At 42.1% G+C, this 16,476-nt stretch overlaps 1 protein-coding gene across 1 annotated transcript; it reads right to left on the bottom strand.

Moving 5' to 3' along the window:
• Positions 1-1,957: 1,957 nt before the first annotated feature.
• On the bottom strand, positions 1,958-2,737 carry LOC123057833 (uncharacterized). The gene is made up of 2 exons (XM_044480714.1): positions 2,494-2,737; positions 1,958-2,407 (listed from the first exon to the last, which is right to left on the bottom strand). Exons 1-2 carry the CDS (start codon positions 2,641-2,643, stop codon positions 2,249-2,251), a joined length of 309 nt encoding a protein of 102 aa, XP_044336649.1. The 5' UTR covers positions 2,644-2,737; the 3' UTR covers positions 1,958-2,248.
• Positions 2,738-16,476: the final 13,739 nt, after the last annotated feature.

The following is a 16,476-nucleotide window of genomic DNA, read 5'->3' as shown; positions in this document are numbered from 1 at the left end:
TTTTAACTACTACTCTCTCCATCCTAAATATTTGTCTTTCTAGAGATTTCAACAAATGACTACATACGGAGCAAAATGAGTAAATCTACACTCTAAAATATGTCTATATACATCCGTATGTGATAGTCCATTTAAAATATCTAAAAAGACAAATATTTAGGAACGGAGGGAGTATTAGATAACTGCCGATGTAAAATGGGGCATACATATTTTGTACGCACTTATCATGATTTACCTGTCATTTTATTGATAGTTTGTAAGTGTGATTACACAGTGGTGGCTCCACGTGTGTTTGGTGTAGTCAGTTGACCATACAGTATTTGTGCAAAAGCACCACATATAAGTAGAAATCAAGCAAAAATAATAATAAAATCATATAAACACACGTATTTGGTCACAAATTTGAATTGACGTCACAACTTTAAACTTGTGGCTTAGCCATAACGTGCCAAAAATAGACCGTCAATTAAACTAGTACTTATTGACATACTAAAGAAAACATAATTTTATTTGCTAAACTAAAATGACATGAGATAGTTGAGGCATTTTTCAAGAAAAACCAGTGAGAAGAATCGGAAAAACCGAAAACATAGGTGAAGTGGGGAGGGGCCTTAAGTGTTGTCTTAAGTAGGAAAGACAGTACTTAATAGAAGTAGGTTGCTGCAATGACAACATAGTGCTATTGCTTCCTAAAAAATGCTTTACTATCCTAAAAAATTACATGAAAAAACATGTTTTTTATTCTTCTGCGAGAGGAACAGATTTATTTCTCGTGGAGGCACATACTTGCTTTCACGAGAGGCACAACTATGCCTCTCGGAAAAACAAAAAAAACATGTATTTTTTCCTCCGAGAGGAACATATTTGCTTCCGCTCATTTTTTTATATATTGGCTAGTAGAGCGGTCTCTCCTACTAGCCGACTGGGGGAGACAAGGATATGGTGGAAATCACTAATTAAGGAGTACTCTTTGCAAATGTCACTCTCACCTTCTCAGGTTGTGACAAGTGACCTTTTTAAATCGTTCATTAAAGCTTTCAAAGACCGCACTACTAGGCCAGCCCACTATGTCCAGGCACTAGTGAGAGGAACATGCGATCTAGTTTAACTTAACAAATATGTATTTTTAAAATTTCACATTAAGTCACTTGGTTTCTTTTTGGTTTTTGTTTTCTGTGTTTCCTTACCCATTTTCTTCTGGTTTTTGGTTCTCATATTTTTCCTTTTTTGCAATACATGTATACTTTTCCTATACATTTGTACATTTACATCTAGAACATTTTTTGATACACGTTGAAATTTTTTCTAACACATGCTTTGAACAGTTTTTCGAATAAATCCAAGATTTTTAATATACACAAACCTCTTTTTACATTTGTAGAAAGAAATTAAGAATAATTCACAAACATTCTTTTGAAACATGTGGATATTGTTTTCAATGGCACAAGCATTTTTTTAAATATAAGAAACATGTTTTTGAATGGTATGGACATTTATAAAATAGTCTCAAACTTAGTTTTGAAACGTGTGATTTTTTATAATGTCAAAAAAAAATGAATGGTAAAACATTTTTTGGTATTGTATAAATATTTTCTGAAAATGTTGTGGGTTTACTTTTGAAGAGCGTGAACACTTGTATAAAGGCCACAAACATTTTTTAAATGGTTTTGTCTGCTTTTGTCAATAGCTTTTGGTCTATACATGTGTATTTCGATTTGGGATCTGAAATTTTTTTAGTGATTATGGATACATGTCCTTTGAACATTCCCAACAAAAATCAGATTTTTTTTGAAAGTTTGGAGCATGGAGCACAGGATATGTACTGGCGGCACGCCACGTGAATGCAAGCAGTTGGCATGGACAGGAGCCCGCCTCAATAATAGAGGCAGGTGTGGCGAAGTGACAACTCGGGGTCATTTGATATTTTGAAAAGAGAAAAATATTGACAAAACGTAACTTGGCAAACAACATCCATTCCTAATTAGATCCAAGTGCTCATGGATTACATAGTGGACCAGACAAATGGTGGCACAGCCGCAAGCACAAACACTCCATCGTCGAACCTACGCTACAGCTTGCTGACACTGAAGAGACCGCACTAATTTTACATAGAGACTGCACTAATTTGACAAAGAGACCACTAATCAAAGCCCATAGCGGGGCTACAGCCACACAAATTAACACGGCGGGACTACTACCACGCTAATACTACTGATACTACGACCATCCCACCAGCATCTAGATTAGATTACGCCATAGATGCATTCCGCTTTGCGAACAGCCGCAGCACGAGAGCCAGAACAAGCAGGTTGACGAGCAGATTGGCCACGCCGAGGAGGAGGGTCATCCTTGCAACATCGGCCAGCGCGTACCCGTCTGACCAGCGGAAGAACCAGCCAAGAACAGCCTGCGAAATGGGGGAACAGATTAAGCTGCGACGCTGCGAAATGCAGGAGGACGACTAATGGAGGGGAATGGGCCAAGAACACGTACGCTGTGGCGGAGTTTCTTGTAGATCTGAGCCCCGGGGCGGGAGCCGCCGCGAGTGGCAATGGTGGTGCTCTGGCCCCCGCAGTCCGGGCAGGGGATCAGGGGGAGGATGTCCCGGTCGGCAGAAACGGAGGACGAACCGGACGTGGACATCGCCGTCGGTGGAATCGCTGGGTGGGGAGGCTCTGGATTGGGGAAGTGGTGTGTGGAAGTGCAAATGGGGAAGAAGAAGGGGGTGGGGGGAATCTTGTAGAAGAAGCCTTGGGGGAAGATGGGGACGGACAGCTACCCGCAATTAGTGCAACGGCCCAGATCCCTTGCCATGCGGCCCAGAATGGCCGTTGTGGCCGTTGTGGCAAAAGGCTCAGATCGTTTGGGTGGCTCGTTAAATGATTCACAAACGTCAGCCCGAGTGTCATGTTCCACGAGAAATACTGCTGCATTACACAAAGTTCGTGTGATTAGCCTAAAAAAAGTTCGTATAATTTTTCTAAAAATGATTCAAAACATTCAGAAAAATGTCAGTGACATATTATAAAATATTCACACATTTCGAGAAAAATGTGTCTACACTGTAAAAAAAAAAGTTCAGTAAGTTTAAAACAAATATTTGTGCCATTCGAAAAAAATGAACACAGCATCTAAAAAAAGTTCACGCATTTTAGATATATGTTCATGACATTTAAAAAAATGTCTCATACCATACAAAAAAGTGTTCAATGTGCATTTAAAAATCATTAACATTTATTTTTTCAAATAAATGTTCACCATGATTTTAAAGGAAATCAACATGTATCAAAAAATATTGTGCATGTATACGAAAAATGTACAACCAGTATTTAAAAAAATTGACATGTATTTGCAAAACCGGTATAAAGAACCTTCCCAGAACCGTCCTAATGAGCTGGCCTACTAAAGCAACCGCATAGCCAGCGCCAGAGAAGAGACGGAGTTACGTCTCGCACTAAGTGATACATAGCTCCTATAAAGAAAAATTGAACATAATGAAAGAGCCAAAATTTTGGGCCATGACATGAGTGAGCAGAAAAGCTCGAATGGATGCATGTGGGCTGCCGCGGATGCTATATCTCACCTATTGCGACTCGCATCTTTTGCTCACCTACAAGTCTACAACACTCCGATCTGTGTCGGCCCACTTCTTCTCATTTTTCCAGGGTTTTGGAACTATTTCTATTTTTTTGCTTTGACTTTTTCTTTATTCTTTGTCTGGTTTACTATTTTACTATTTCTTCTTTGAATAAGTAAACTCTATTTATTTTAAATATATTTTACATTTCATATTACTCTATGTTTTTTTCTTTTCTTTGTTAATTTCCTGTTCATAAATTATTTTAAGTAGATTTATTGTTACTTTTTTATTTTCTATATAAAAGTTTCTTATTACCATTTTTTACGGTGATGGTTCTTATTATGTTCGTTGGGTTTAGAAAAATGTTCATTCTGTATTTTAAGAATCTTCATCATGTTGAAAAATGTTTTCGTCAGATATTTTAAAAGATGTTTGGGTATAAAAAAATCAACAATTTATTTTGGAAGTGCTCATTGTGTTTAAAAAAACAACCATGTATTTTAGAATTTTTGTCATCCAATATTTTAATAATTATTCTTCGTGTATTTAAAAATGTTCAACACATACTAAAAATGTACCACATGTATTAAGGAAGTTCATATTGTATTTAAAAATATTAACCATTTATTACATATGTTCATTGTGTATTAGAAAAATGACATCATGTATTTTGGAGAATGTTCATCGTGCGTTTATAATTTGTTACTCACCACGATCCATATTACTTGTCACTCAAACGGATGTATCTAGAATTGAAATATGTCTAGGTAGATCCATTTAAGCGACAAATAATATGGACCCGAGGGAGTGCTATATATTCTGAAAATGTTTATCTTGTATTTGAAAAGACACACTCCATACACTGCTGATACGTCTCCGTCGTATCTACTTTTCCAAACACTTTTGCCTTTGTTTTGGGCTCTAATTTGCATGATTTGAATGGAACTAACCCGGACTGACGTTGTTTTCAGCAGAATTACCATGGTGTTATTTATGTGCAGAAATAAAAGTTTTCGGAATGACCTGAAACTTCACGGAACAACTTTTCAAAAATAATAAAAAATCCTTACAAAAGATGAAGGCCAGGGGGGCCACCACCTGTCCACGAGGGTGGGGGCGCGCCCCCTACCTCGTGGGCCCCCTGGAGCTCCTCCGACCTCGACTCCAACTCTATATATTTGGTTTCGGAGAGAAAAAAATCAGAGAGAAGGATTCATCACGTTTTACGATACGGAGCCGCCGCCAAGCCCTAAAACCTCTCGGGAGGGCTGATTTAGAGTACATTCGAGGCTCCAGGGAGAGGAATTTGTCGCCATCGTCATCATCAACCATCCTCCATCACCAATTTCATGATGCTCATCGCCGTGCGTGAGTAATTCCATCGTAGGCTTGCTGGACGGTGATGGGTTGGATGAGATCTATCATGTAATCGAGTTAGTTTTGTTAGGGTTTGATCCTTAGTATCCACTATGTTCTTAGATTGATGTTGCTATGACTTTGCCATGCTTAATGCTTATCACTAGGGCCCGAGTGCCATGATTTCAGATCTGAACCTATTATATTTTCATCAATATATGAGAGTTCTTGATCCTATCTTGCAAGTCTATAATCACCTATTATGCGTTATGATCCGTTAACCCCGAAGTGACAATAATCGGGATACTTATCGGCGATGATCGTAGTTTGAGGAGTTCATGTATTCACTATGTGCTAATGCTTTGTTCCGGTACTCTATTAAAAGGAGGCCTTAATATCCCTTAGTTTCCATTAGGACCCCGCTGCCACGGGAGCGTAGGACAAAAGATGTCATGCAAGTTCTTTTCCATAAGCACGTATGACTATATTCGGAATACATGCCTACATTACATTGATGAACTGGAGCTAGTTCTCTGTCACCCTAGGTTATGACTGTTACATGATGAACCACATTCGACATAATTCTCCATCACCGATCCATTGCCTGCGAGCTTTCCATATATTGTTCTTCGCTTATTTACTTTTCCGTTGCTATTGCTATCATCACTACAAAATACCAAAAACACTACTTTTGCTGCTGTTACCTTTTGCTATCGTTACCACTACTATCATATTACTTTGCTACTAAATACTTTGCTGCAGATATTAAGTTTCCAGGTATGGTTGAATTGACAACTCAGCTGCTAATACTTGAGAATATTCTTTGGCTCCCCTTGTGTAGAATCAATAAATTTGGGTTGAATACTCTACCCTCGAAAACTGTTGCGATCCCCTATACTTGTGGGTTATCAACTGCCTAGAATATTCACCCATTGTTGCATACTTATTTTCTTTTTGAGGAATTGGCAGTTTTCCTGCCCATATATTAAGGAGTGAGAGTACCAAATGTTCAGTTAAAAATTGGCTGTAGCAATAATGAATTGCTACAAAAACAACAACATCAACCAAATGGCCACATTAATCTAGCTCCGGTGGTGGATCATTTTCCCAATCCAAAACCCAACACATAGCTATAGTAGGTTGTATGAGGTCTTGCTTGATGAGGTACATAATTCCAGCTTCATTCGTAGGATTGGACTCAAAGACTCTTCGGTTTCGTTCTTTCCATAAGTTTCATCAAGTGTAGATGGCAGCGGAGGTGGATCTCTGGTTGAGCTTGCAGGTTAGGTCATCCCACCAGTGACTCATATTCTGAGCATGAATAGCATTATCATGCAGACTCTAGCAATGCAACCAATCGACAACCGAGTACCAAACGGTGCAAGAGAAGGGGCACTTGAGGAGCAGGTGCAAGGGGTTTTCCTCCTCTTGATCACAAAGGGCGCATAGTTCATTGTGAGGTAGTCCCTTCTTAGCAAGATTGTCGTTGGTAAGAATTCTTTCACGCAGGCATAACCATGTAAAGAATCTGCATTTAGGCTTGGCCTTCCAAACCTTGCAGTAATTTGCACCAGGAAAAGATCCTAGGTGATCCTAGGAACTAACTCAAGTAAGTAGATTCAGCACAGTAAATCTGGGAGTCACACAAGTTCCACACAATTGTGTTTTCAATGTCCGGATGGAGCTGCACTTGCTGAATTCTAGTCCAAAGATCATTGAATTGTCGAATCTGGCCTTCGTTGGAGATGCTGTGTAAGCCTTCCATCCAAGACTGGTTTATAATTGCTTCATGACCAGTTATATTTTCTGGGAATAAAGTGGTCAGAGATTAGGAGCCAAGGACTTGGGGAAGAGTTGTCGAGCCATCTATGATGCTACTTGTTTGTGAGGTACTATAGAGCTTTTATTGCTTTTCCTTACATGAGAACAGTTGGGGAACGCAGTAATTTCAAAAAAAATCCTACGCACACGCAAGATTCATCTAGGTAACGCATAACAACGAGAGGGGAGAGTGTTGTCCATGTACCCCCGTAGACCGTAAGCGGAAGCGTTATGACAACGCGGTTGATGTAGTCGTACGTCTTCAAGATCCGACCGATCCTAGCAGCAAAGGTACGACACCTCCACGATCTGCACACGTTCAGCTCGGTGACGTCCCACGAACTCTAGATCCAGCTGACGTTGAGGGAGAGTTTCGTTAGCACGACGGCGTGGTGACGGTGATGATGAAGCTACCGGCGCAGGGCTTCGCGTAAGCACTACAACGATATGAACGAGGTGGAAATCTATGGAGGGGGGCACCGCGCATGGCTAAACAATCAACTTGTGTGTCTATGGGGTGCCCCCTGGCCACGTATATAAAGGAGGGGAGGGAAGAGGTGGCCAGCCCTAGGGGGCGCGCCAGGTGTGGGGAATCCTACTAGGACTCCCCAGTCCAAGTAGGATCCCCTCCTCTTTCCTATTCCTAGTACGAGAAGGAGGGAAGGAGGAGGAGGGGAGAAGGAAGAAGGGGGGCGCCGCCCCCTCCTAGTCCAATTCAGACCAGCCCATGGGGGGCGCGCGGCCACCCTTGAGGCCCTTCTCTCCTTCCTCGTATGGCCCATTAAGGCCCACTACATCCCCCGACGAATTCCTGTAACTCTCCGGTACTCCGAAAAATACCCGAATCACCTGGAACCTTTCCAATGTCCGAATATAGCCTTCCAATATATAGATCTTTACGTCTCGACCATTTCGAGACTCCTCGTCATGTCCGTGATCTCATACGGGACTCTGAACAACCTTCGGTACATCAAATCACATAACTCATAATACAAATCGTCATCGAATGTTAAGCGTGCGGACCCTACGGGTTCGAGAACTATGTAGACATGATCGAGACACATCTCTAGTCAATAACCAATAGCGGAACCTGGATGCTCATAATGGCTCCTACATATTCTACGAAGATCTTTATCGGTCAAACCGCATAACAACATATGTTGTTCCCTTTGTCATCGGTATGTTACTTGCCCAAGATTTGATCGTCGGTATCATCATACCTAGTTCAATCTCGTTACCGGCAAGTCTCTTTACTCGTTCCGTAATGCATCATCCTGTAACTAACTCATTAGTCACATTGCTTGCAAGGCTTATAGTGATGTGCATTACCGAGAGGGTCTAGAGATACCTCTCTGACAATCGGAGTGACAAATCCTAATCTCGATCTATGCCAACTCAACAAATACCATCGAAGACACCTTTAGAGCATATTTATAATCACCCAGTTACGTTGTGACATTTGATAGCACACTAAGTGTTCCTCCGGTATTCGGGAGTTGCATAATCTCATAGTCATAGGAACATGTATAAGTCATGAAGAAAGCAATAGTAATAAACTAAACGATCATAGTGCTAAGCTAACAGATGGGTCTTGTCCATCACTTCATTCTCTAATGATGTGACCCCGTTCATCAAATGACAACACATGTCTATGATCAGGAAACTTAACCATCTTTGATTAACGAGCTAGTCAAGTAGAGGCATACTAGGGACACCCTGTTTGTCTATGTATTCACACATGTACTAAGTTTCCGGTTAATACAATTCTAGCATGAATAATAAACATTTATCATGATATAAGGAAATATAAATAACAACTTCATTATTGCCTCTAGGGCTTATTTCCTTCAGTCTCCCACTTGCACTAGAGTCAATAATCTAGTTCACATCATCATGTGATTTCACACCAATAGTTCACATCTTTATGTGATTAGTTCACATCTCCATGTGACTAATACCAAAAGGATTTACTAGAGTCAATAATCTAGTTCACATCGCTATGTGATTAACACCCAAAGAGTGATCATATTTTGCTTGTGAGAGAAGTTTAGTCAACGGGTCTGCCACATTCAGAGTCATATGTATTTTGCAAATTTTCGATGTCTACAATGCTCTGCAGGGAGCTAATCTAGCTAATCGCTCCCACTTTCAATATGTATCTATATTGAGACTTAGAGTCATCCAGATTGGTGTCAAAGCTTGCATCGACGTTAATCTTTACGACGAACTCTTTGTCATCTCCATAATCGAGAAATATTTCCTTATTCTACTAAGGATAATTTTGACCGCTATTCAGTGATCCACTCCTGGATCACTATTGTACCCTCTTGCCAAACTCATGGTGAGGTACACAATAGGTATGGTACACAACATAGCATACTTTATAGAACCTATGACTAAGGCATAGGGAATGACTTTTCATTCTCTTTCTATTTTCTGCCGTGGTCGGGTTTTGAGTCTTTACTCAACTTCATACCTTGCAACACAGGCAAGAACTCCTTCTTTCAATGTCCCATTTTGAACTATTTCAAAAAACTTGTCAAGGTATGTACTCATTGAAAAAATTTATCAAGTGCCTTGATCTATCTCTATAGATCTTGATGCTCAATATGTAAGCAGCTCCACCGAGGTCTTTCTTTGAAAAACTCCTTTCAAACACTCCTTTATGCTTTCTAGAAAATTCTACATCATTTCTGATCAACAATATGTCATTCACATATACTTATCAGAAAGGCTATAGTGCTCCCACTCACTTTCTTGTAAATACAGGCTTCACCGCAAGTCTGTATAAAACTATATGCTTTGATCAACTTATCAAAGCGTATATTCTAACTCTGAGATGCTTGCACCAGTCCATAGATGGATCGTTGGAGCTTGCACATTTTGTTTGCACCTTTAGGATTGACAAAACCTTCTTGTTGCATCATATACAACTCTTCTTGAAGAAAACCATTAAGGAATGTAGTTTTGACATCCATTTGCCAGATTTCATAAAATGTGGCAATTGCTAACATGATTCGGACAGACTTTAAGCATCGATACGAGTGAGAAAATCTCATCATAGTCAACATCTTGAATTTGTCAAAAACCCTTTTCACCAAAGTCGAGCTTTGTAGATAGTAACACTACTATCAGCGTCCGTATTCCTCTTGAAGATCCATTTATTCTAAATGGCTTGCCGATCATCGGGCAAGTTCACCAAAGTCCACACTTTGTTCTCATACATGGATTCTATCTCAGATTTCATGGCCTCAAGCCATCTGTCGGAATCTGGGCTCATCATCGCTTCCTCATAGTTTGTAGGTTCGTCATGGTCAAGTAACATGATCTCCAGAACAGGATTACCGTACCACTCTTGTGCGGATCTTACATTGGTTGACCTATGAGGTTCGGTAGTAACTTGATCTGAAGTTTCATGATCATCATCATTAACTTCCTCACTAATTGGTGTAGGCATCATTGGAACTGACTTCAGTGATGAGCTACTTTCCAATTCGATAGAAGGTACAATTACCTCATCAAGTTATACTTTCCTCCCACTCACTTCTTTCGAGAGAAACTTCTTCTCTAGAAAGGATCCACTCTTAGCAAAAAAGATCTTGCCTTCGAATATGTGATAGAAGGTGTACCCAACAGTTTATTTTGGGTATCCTATGAAGAAGCACTTCTCCGATTTGGGTTTGAGCTTGTCAGGCTGAAACTTTTTCACATAAGCATCGCAACTCCAAATTTTAAGAAACAACTGATAACCCACAAGTATAGGGGATCAATTGTAGCCTCTTTCGATAAGTAAGAGTGTCGAACCCAATGAGGAGCTAAAGGTAGAACAAATATTCCCTCAAGTTTTATCGACCACCGATACATCGACCACCAATACAACTCTACACACGCTTGACATTCGCTTTACCTAGAACAAGTATAAAACTAGAAGTACTTTGTAGGTGTGACGGGATAGGTTTGCAATAATGTATAGAGCACGTAAATAAAAACTAGGGGCAGTTTTAGGTAAAGAAGCAATAAAGTTAGTATAGCGAAGATCAGTTTCTCAATGGCGCTCCCACCTCCCACCTCGGCGCTAGTCTCTTCTCCGGCGATCTCCCTTTCTCTCCACTGATCTGCTGATCGGTTCCGATCATCTTCTTCGGCGTCTTCTCTGGATCAAGGCAATACCCATCTCCTATGGGTTCTACTGGTGGATCTACCCTTGGCTTGGATTTCTCCAAGGGTAGGGTTTTCTCGGATGAAGTCTTCAGATCTACTGGTCGCACAATTCATCCACTGGGAAGAGGGAGATCTTTCATATTGATTGTGTCCTTCAGTAGGCATGCCTTCCGTTTATCTGAGGATTCAGTGGCAGCGGCGCTGGAAGCTGCGCTTGGTGGTTCTGCAATTGATCTTCGGGTTAGTCATGTCAAGGACAAAGTTTTTTCTTTCCAAGTTTCATGCATGCAAGTTGGCTTTATTATTATGGATCTTCGCTCTTTTGCTTGCGATCTGTTCAAGTGCTATTTTCATCTATGGGGGAATGGAGGACCAAATTGGGTCAGAGAACTTAAGATCTGGCGTAAAGAATGTGATGTTGAATGGATTTTGATTAGCCCCACTAAGCATAGATCTTCGCTTGGTTTATTGGCTATGCATAAACCCCCTGTTAAGTCTGCTTTCAAATCTAGATCTTCTGCAAATAAGAAACTGTCGTTTGCCACTTTTGAAAAGTATTCGGCTTGCAAGGGCTATAGATACCCTGCATCTCAGGTTTGCATTGACACTATAGTTGATGGGGGTTATGATCTTTCTGCTCATGAGCGAGTTGTCATTCGGCAACCTCCTACTCCTGGTTTGCATTGGATGGTGACGCAGCCACCCATAGTTTTTGGTACGGTTAATAGTTCACTGGAGTTACTCCGGCGGCCGGATGCGCTTCCGGTGGTGGACGAACCGGTTTCAGTGGATCCGCAAATCGTGAGGTCCGGTAATCTCGCAGCGCAATTTCAGGAAGCGGGAACTTCGTTAATTCAAAATAAGGCTTTGGCCCCTGGGCCCGCTCAGTTTGGGAACCCGCAGGGTGTGGGCTTGGTGGCCCATGATGATTCACTTACTGGGCCAATACAGGATACCCCCTCTACTGGACCTTCTGATGTTGGTTTGGATTCGCCTGCGCACCTCAGCCCGTCTAGTGAACCTATGCAAATTCCTTCTTCACAAGAGGCAGCGCGACTTTTTGAAGCTATGGTCGATGACATGGTGGACCAAGTTCTAACATGTACTGATTGCGGTCAGAAGGGCCACATGGCAGTCACTTGTGGAAGGCGAGCGGTCTGTTCGGCTTGCTCCAGGGTGGGTCACTTTAGACGTGACTGTAATGATTTTGCGCGCTCGCACGGATTGGTTTGGAGGCAGAGCACTCTGCAACGAAACACGAGTATTTCGGAAACATCAGCTGTTCAGGGGAAGGGAGCCGGAGTTATTGGGATATCTAGTCCTGTCATATCGTCTCCGCCCGCATTGCTCCATTCTCCTACTTCCACCTGCCAAGGATACCTCCGGTCGTTCCAAAAAAACCCTAAGTTCGTCGCCGTTGCCACCCATGGCGAACTTCGAGCTTGATCCACATCGCCTAGTGCCTCCGGGACATCACATCATTGATGGTGGTGATCGGCGCTTACCTTGCACTTTCTTCACGCCGGCGGCCCGCCCTCCCCGTCGCCATGAAGATTATATGGTTGCTGAAGTTATGCCAGCGCCGGATGGACCCCTAGGGCTGGTCAGAGAGGAAGTGGTGCAGTTTCTTCAGAACAGAGGTATTCTTGTTCGTTCTGCTCAGCCTTGGTTTCATGGGGTTGGTTTGCTCCAAGTTCGAGATCCCACTGTCAGATACACCCTGATTCAGCACCCGCCGTTTGCTCTGGGTAATGATCGATTTGTTAGATTTATGAAGCATGATGAGGGTGACAACTTCAAAGGGAATACTGGTTTTCGTAGGGGCTGGTTAATGTTTGTTGGGATTCCCCTGGATTATCGTACGACTGAATATATTTCTCAGGCAGTTGGTACTTTTGGAAAATTTCATTCCTGGGATAGTGAAGACCCGTACCTGGTACGAGCTGTTGTTGAAGCCAGCTTTCCTGATACACCGTTAGTACCACGAGATGTGGTTTTTGGGGATTATGCTGAGTGGGGTGGTGCCCAAGTTTCCTGGACTGCTGCATGTTATGTTCTTGGGGCAGATTTTGCTGATCAGATGCCTAATGATGAAGACCCGATGCCTCTGGATGGTAACCCTCATCCAATGCCTGGTCATCTCATTCCTGACAACATCCCGTTTGTTCTGCCGCCTTACCCGATGATTGGCTGGAATGAAGCGCCTCTTGCACCTGCTCCTCCCCCAGAGAATCCAGTGGATGCTGATTGGGGTAATGCTCTGTGGGGGCGATGATGACAATATCAATCACCCACCTCCGCCAGAAATGCCAGAACAAGATCAAGTCTCAATTGTCATTGATCAACCGGAACAATCAGAATCTGTGGAACAGCTTCTGCATGATGAAGGGCCTCAACAACAGCAGATAGTTGATTTGGTTGCTGAAGTTCAGGAACAACCTGCTTTTGTGGAAGATAATCCTTTGGCTATTGTCCCCTATCAACCTCCGGTGATTCAACATCACCAGATAATCATTGGGATGGCTAGGGTGGTGGCTGGACCCTCTCTTCCACCTGAACTGCTTTGGAAGCGGTCTTTTGAGAATTTGATGTCTGAATTTTCTGTGAAAGAAGTGCCAAGGTCACTTTTCTTCAAGCAGTTTGGGACAGTAACTTTCTCCAAGCGCAAGTGGTCGATTGCTTTTGATGATACCAACAGAGTGTCTTCGCTGGTCTCTTGTTTGTCAAACTCTGCGTCCGTCAATCGGCGCCCTGTTGCTCGCTCTTTGTTTGCTTCTCTAGCAGCCCCTAGTTGCTCAGTTGCAAGCGATGAACCTACTGATATTGCTGAGCCTGTGGGATTCAGTAATAATCAGCTGTCTTTGGAGCCCGTGGGTCCTGTTGGTCAGGAAGAGGGGCCCTTGCCTGTGGTTTTTGCATCTGAAGCGACGCCACGGCAGAAAACCCAGCGCGGTAGGCGCAAGATTTCTGCTCCTTTGGTTGATACCTCAGTCAGAAGATGTACGAGGAGCGCGACAAAACTTGATGGTTTCAAATCGATGATCTTTGAGCAGCTTCCTTTACAGCCTGCTAAACGACGCCCAAGGTCCAAGCCCATGGAAGAGAAGGCCCAGCCCATACAGATACTTGATGCTGCTGGAGTGGAAAACACTGACGATGTTCGTCATGACAAGCCTGAGGAGGTCCACACGCAGACGCCGATCGCGGTGCTGCAGGCAATTGGAGCTGAGCTGGAGATGGACCCCAACCTGCTTTCTACGGAGAAGCTTATGGCTGATCCTAAGGATGATACCCCCTCCAGCAGCATTTAAATGTTAAAGTTTAATGTGTTTCCTAGGTGTAGCGAGCCTGTCAAATTTGCTGACTGTTATGTTATCTCTGAAACTTGGCACTCTGGTTATGATTTGGCTCTTTTGCTATTATGTGTTATGGGTTGTGCGGCACTAGGTGTCCCACTGTTTTTAATATGCTATCCTGTGTTATCATATGAATCAAATGCCCATGCGTAGCTGGAAGGTACTTTGTTGGAATGTACGTGGACTTAATTTTGATGCAAGACAACGTGCGGTCCGGCAGAAAGTTCTCGAGAGTCATTGTGCAGTTGTTTGTCTGCAAGAAACAAAGTTATCGGAGTGCCCACGTGCTCTAATTAAGAGCATTTGTCCTGCGGGTTTTGACCAGTTTATTGAATCCCCTTCTAGGGGAGCTTCCGGTGGCATTCTAGTCGTGTGGCGCTCTGATGTTTTCTCAGGGGATTTAGTGGAAGTAAAACCTTATGGGATTGTCATTAGTTTTAAGTCCATGCATAATGGTGATTTTTGGTACCTGGTTAATGTTTATGGACCCTGTCAAGGTACCTTAAGAGATGAATTTGTCAGCTGGCTTTATAATTTAAATGTGGAACCTGAGAAAAACTGGCTTCTGCTTGGAGATTTCAATTTCATAAGATCTCTGGATAATAGAAATCTTCCTGGGGGTGATATCAATGATATTTTTCTTTTTAATGAGATCATTGGGCATTTGGGACTGCTGGAGCTACCTTTAAAAGGAAGAAGATTCACCTGGTCTAATATGCAGGATTTCCCACTTCTTGAACAGTTGGACTGGTTTTTCACCTCTGCCAGTTGGATTGATCAATATCCAAACACGCAGGTCAATCCTCTAGCCAAAACTGCATCGGATCATGTCCCTTGTGTGGTTTCCATAAGCACCAGAATCCCGAAAGCTCATATTTTCAGATTTGAAAATTATTGGATCCATCAACCTGGTTTTATGGAGTGTGTTCAACAAGTCTGGCAAAGGCAGTCTCAGAAGTCCCACATATCAGCAGTTATTATGGATAAACTGAAATCTTTGAGATTTGCTCTCAAGAAATGGCAGAAGGGTTTATCTCATATTAAAGGTCTTATTGAGAAATGTAACTGGGTGATTTTGTGGCTGGATGATTTGGAAGACTACAGGCCTTTATTTTTGCCTGAATCCAATTTCAGAAAATTGGTGAAATCACATCATGATCACCTGCTACATCTACAGTTCTTATATTGGAAGAAGAGATGCACTATTAGATATATTAAGGTGGGTGAGGAAAACTCAAAATTCTTCCAGGCAATGGCAACTGAAAGATATAGGAAAAATTCTATTGCCACTCTGCAGTTGTCAGATGGATCAGTGTCTTCTGATCATAACACTATTGCCAAGGAATTTCTGGAGATTTTCAAAGGAAGAATGGGTACTGTCAAACCAATTTTCATGGGAAATGACATTCTTTCTCTAATCCCTAGGGTACAGGGACTGGATGTTCTCACCAAGCCTTTTGAGGTCAAGGAGATTGAACAGGTTATCAAGGAGTTGCCAATTGACAAGGCCCCAGGGCCTGATGGTTTTAATGGACTTTTTATGAAAAAATGTTGGCCAATCATTTCTGGTGACTTCATCTCCCTGGTTAATGAGTTTCATGCAGGAACTGTTAAACTAGAGAATCTCAGTGAGGCATATATCACTCTGATCCCCAAAAAGCTGTCACCTGAGACTGCCAGTGACTTTAGGCCAATAACATTGACAAGTGTGGGGTTGAAGTTCCTTACTAAACTTGCTGCAAACAGATTTCAAGATGAAATAACTAAATGTGTTCACAAGAATCAGTATGGTTTTATCAAATCTAGATCCATTCAGGATTGTATTGCATGGACTTTTGAGTACATTCATCAGTGCAATCAATCAAAAAGGCCAATCATGTTGCTTAAGTTGGATTTTGAAAAAGCATTTGATTCCATACAGCATGAGGCAATTATAAAAATAATGGTGGCAAAGGGATTTGATAATAGATGGATTTCTTGGATACAACAATTGTTGTCCTCTGCAACCTCATCAATCCTGCTTAATGGGGTTCCAGGTAGCCATTTCAAGTGTAAATGTGGGGTAAAGCAGGGTGATCCTATCTCACCTTTGCTCTTTGTGCTTGCTGCTGACCTTCTGCAGACTATGATTAATGATCAACTCAGCAAAGGACTCCTTTCCTTACCCCTAGTAACTCATGATCCTGACTACCCAGTGGTTCA

Source organism: Triticum aestivum, chromosome 3A (genome assembly GCF_018294505.1).
Source record: "Triticum aestivum cultivar Chinese Spring chromosome 3A, IWGSC CS RefSeq v2.1, whole genome shotgun sequence".
Lineage (NCBI taxonomy): Eukaryota > Viridiplantae > Streptophyta > Magnoliopsida > Poales > Poaceae > Triticum > Triticum aestivum.
This window is presented reverse-complemented; position numbering and strand designations above follow the sequence as displayed.

What these genes read in the sequence shown, in the direction of transcription:
- LOC123057833 (XM_044480714.1), bottom strand. Translation starts at nt 2,643, where the DNA reads ATGTCCACGTCCGGTTCGTCCTCCGTTTCTGCCGACCGGGACATCCTC. An exon ending in ACAAGAAACTCCGCCACAGC is followed by an intron (nt 2,408 to 2,493) that starts GTACGTGTTCTT and finishes CCCATTTCGCAG; the next exon opens with GCTGTTCTTGGCTGGTTCTT.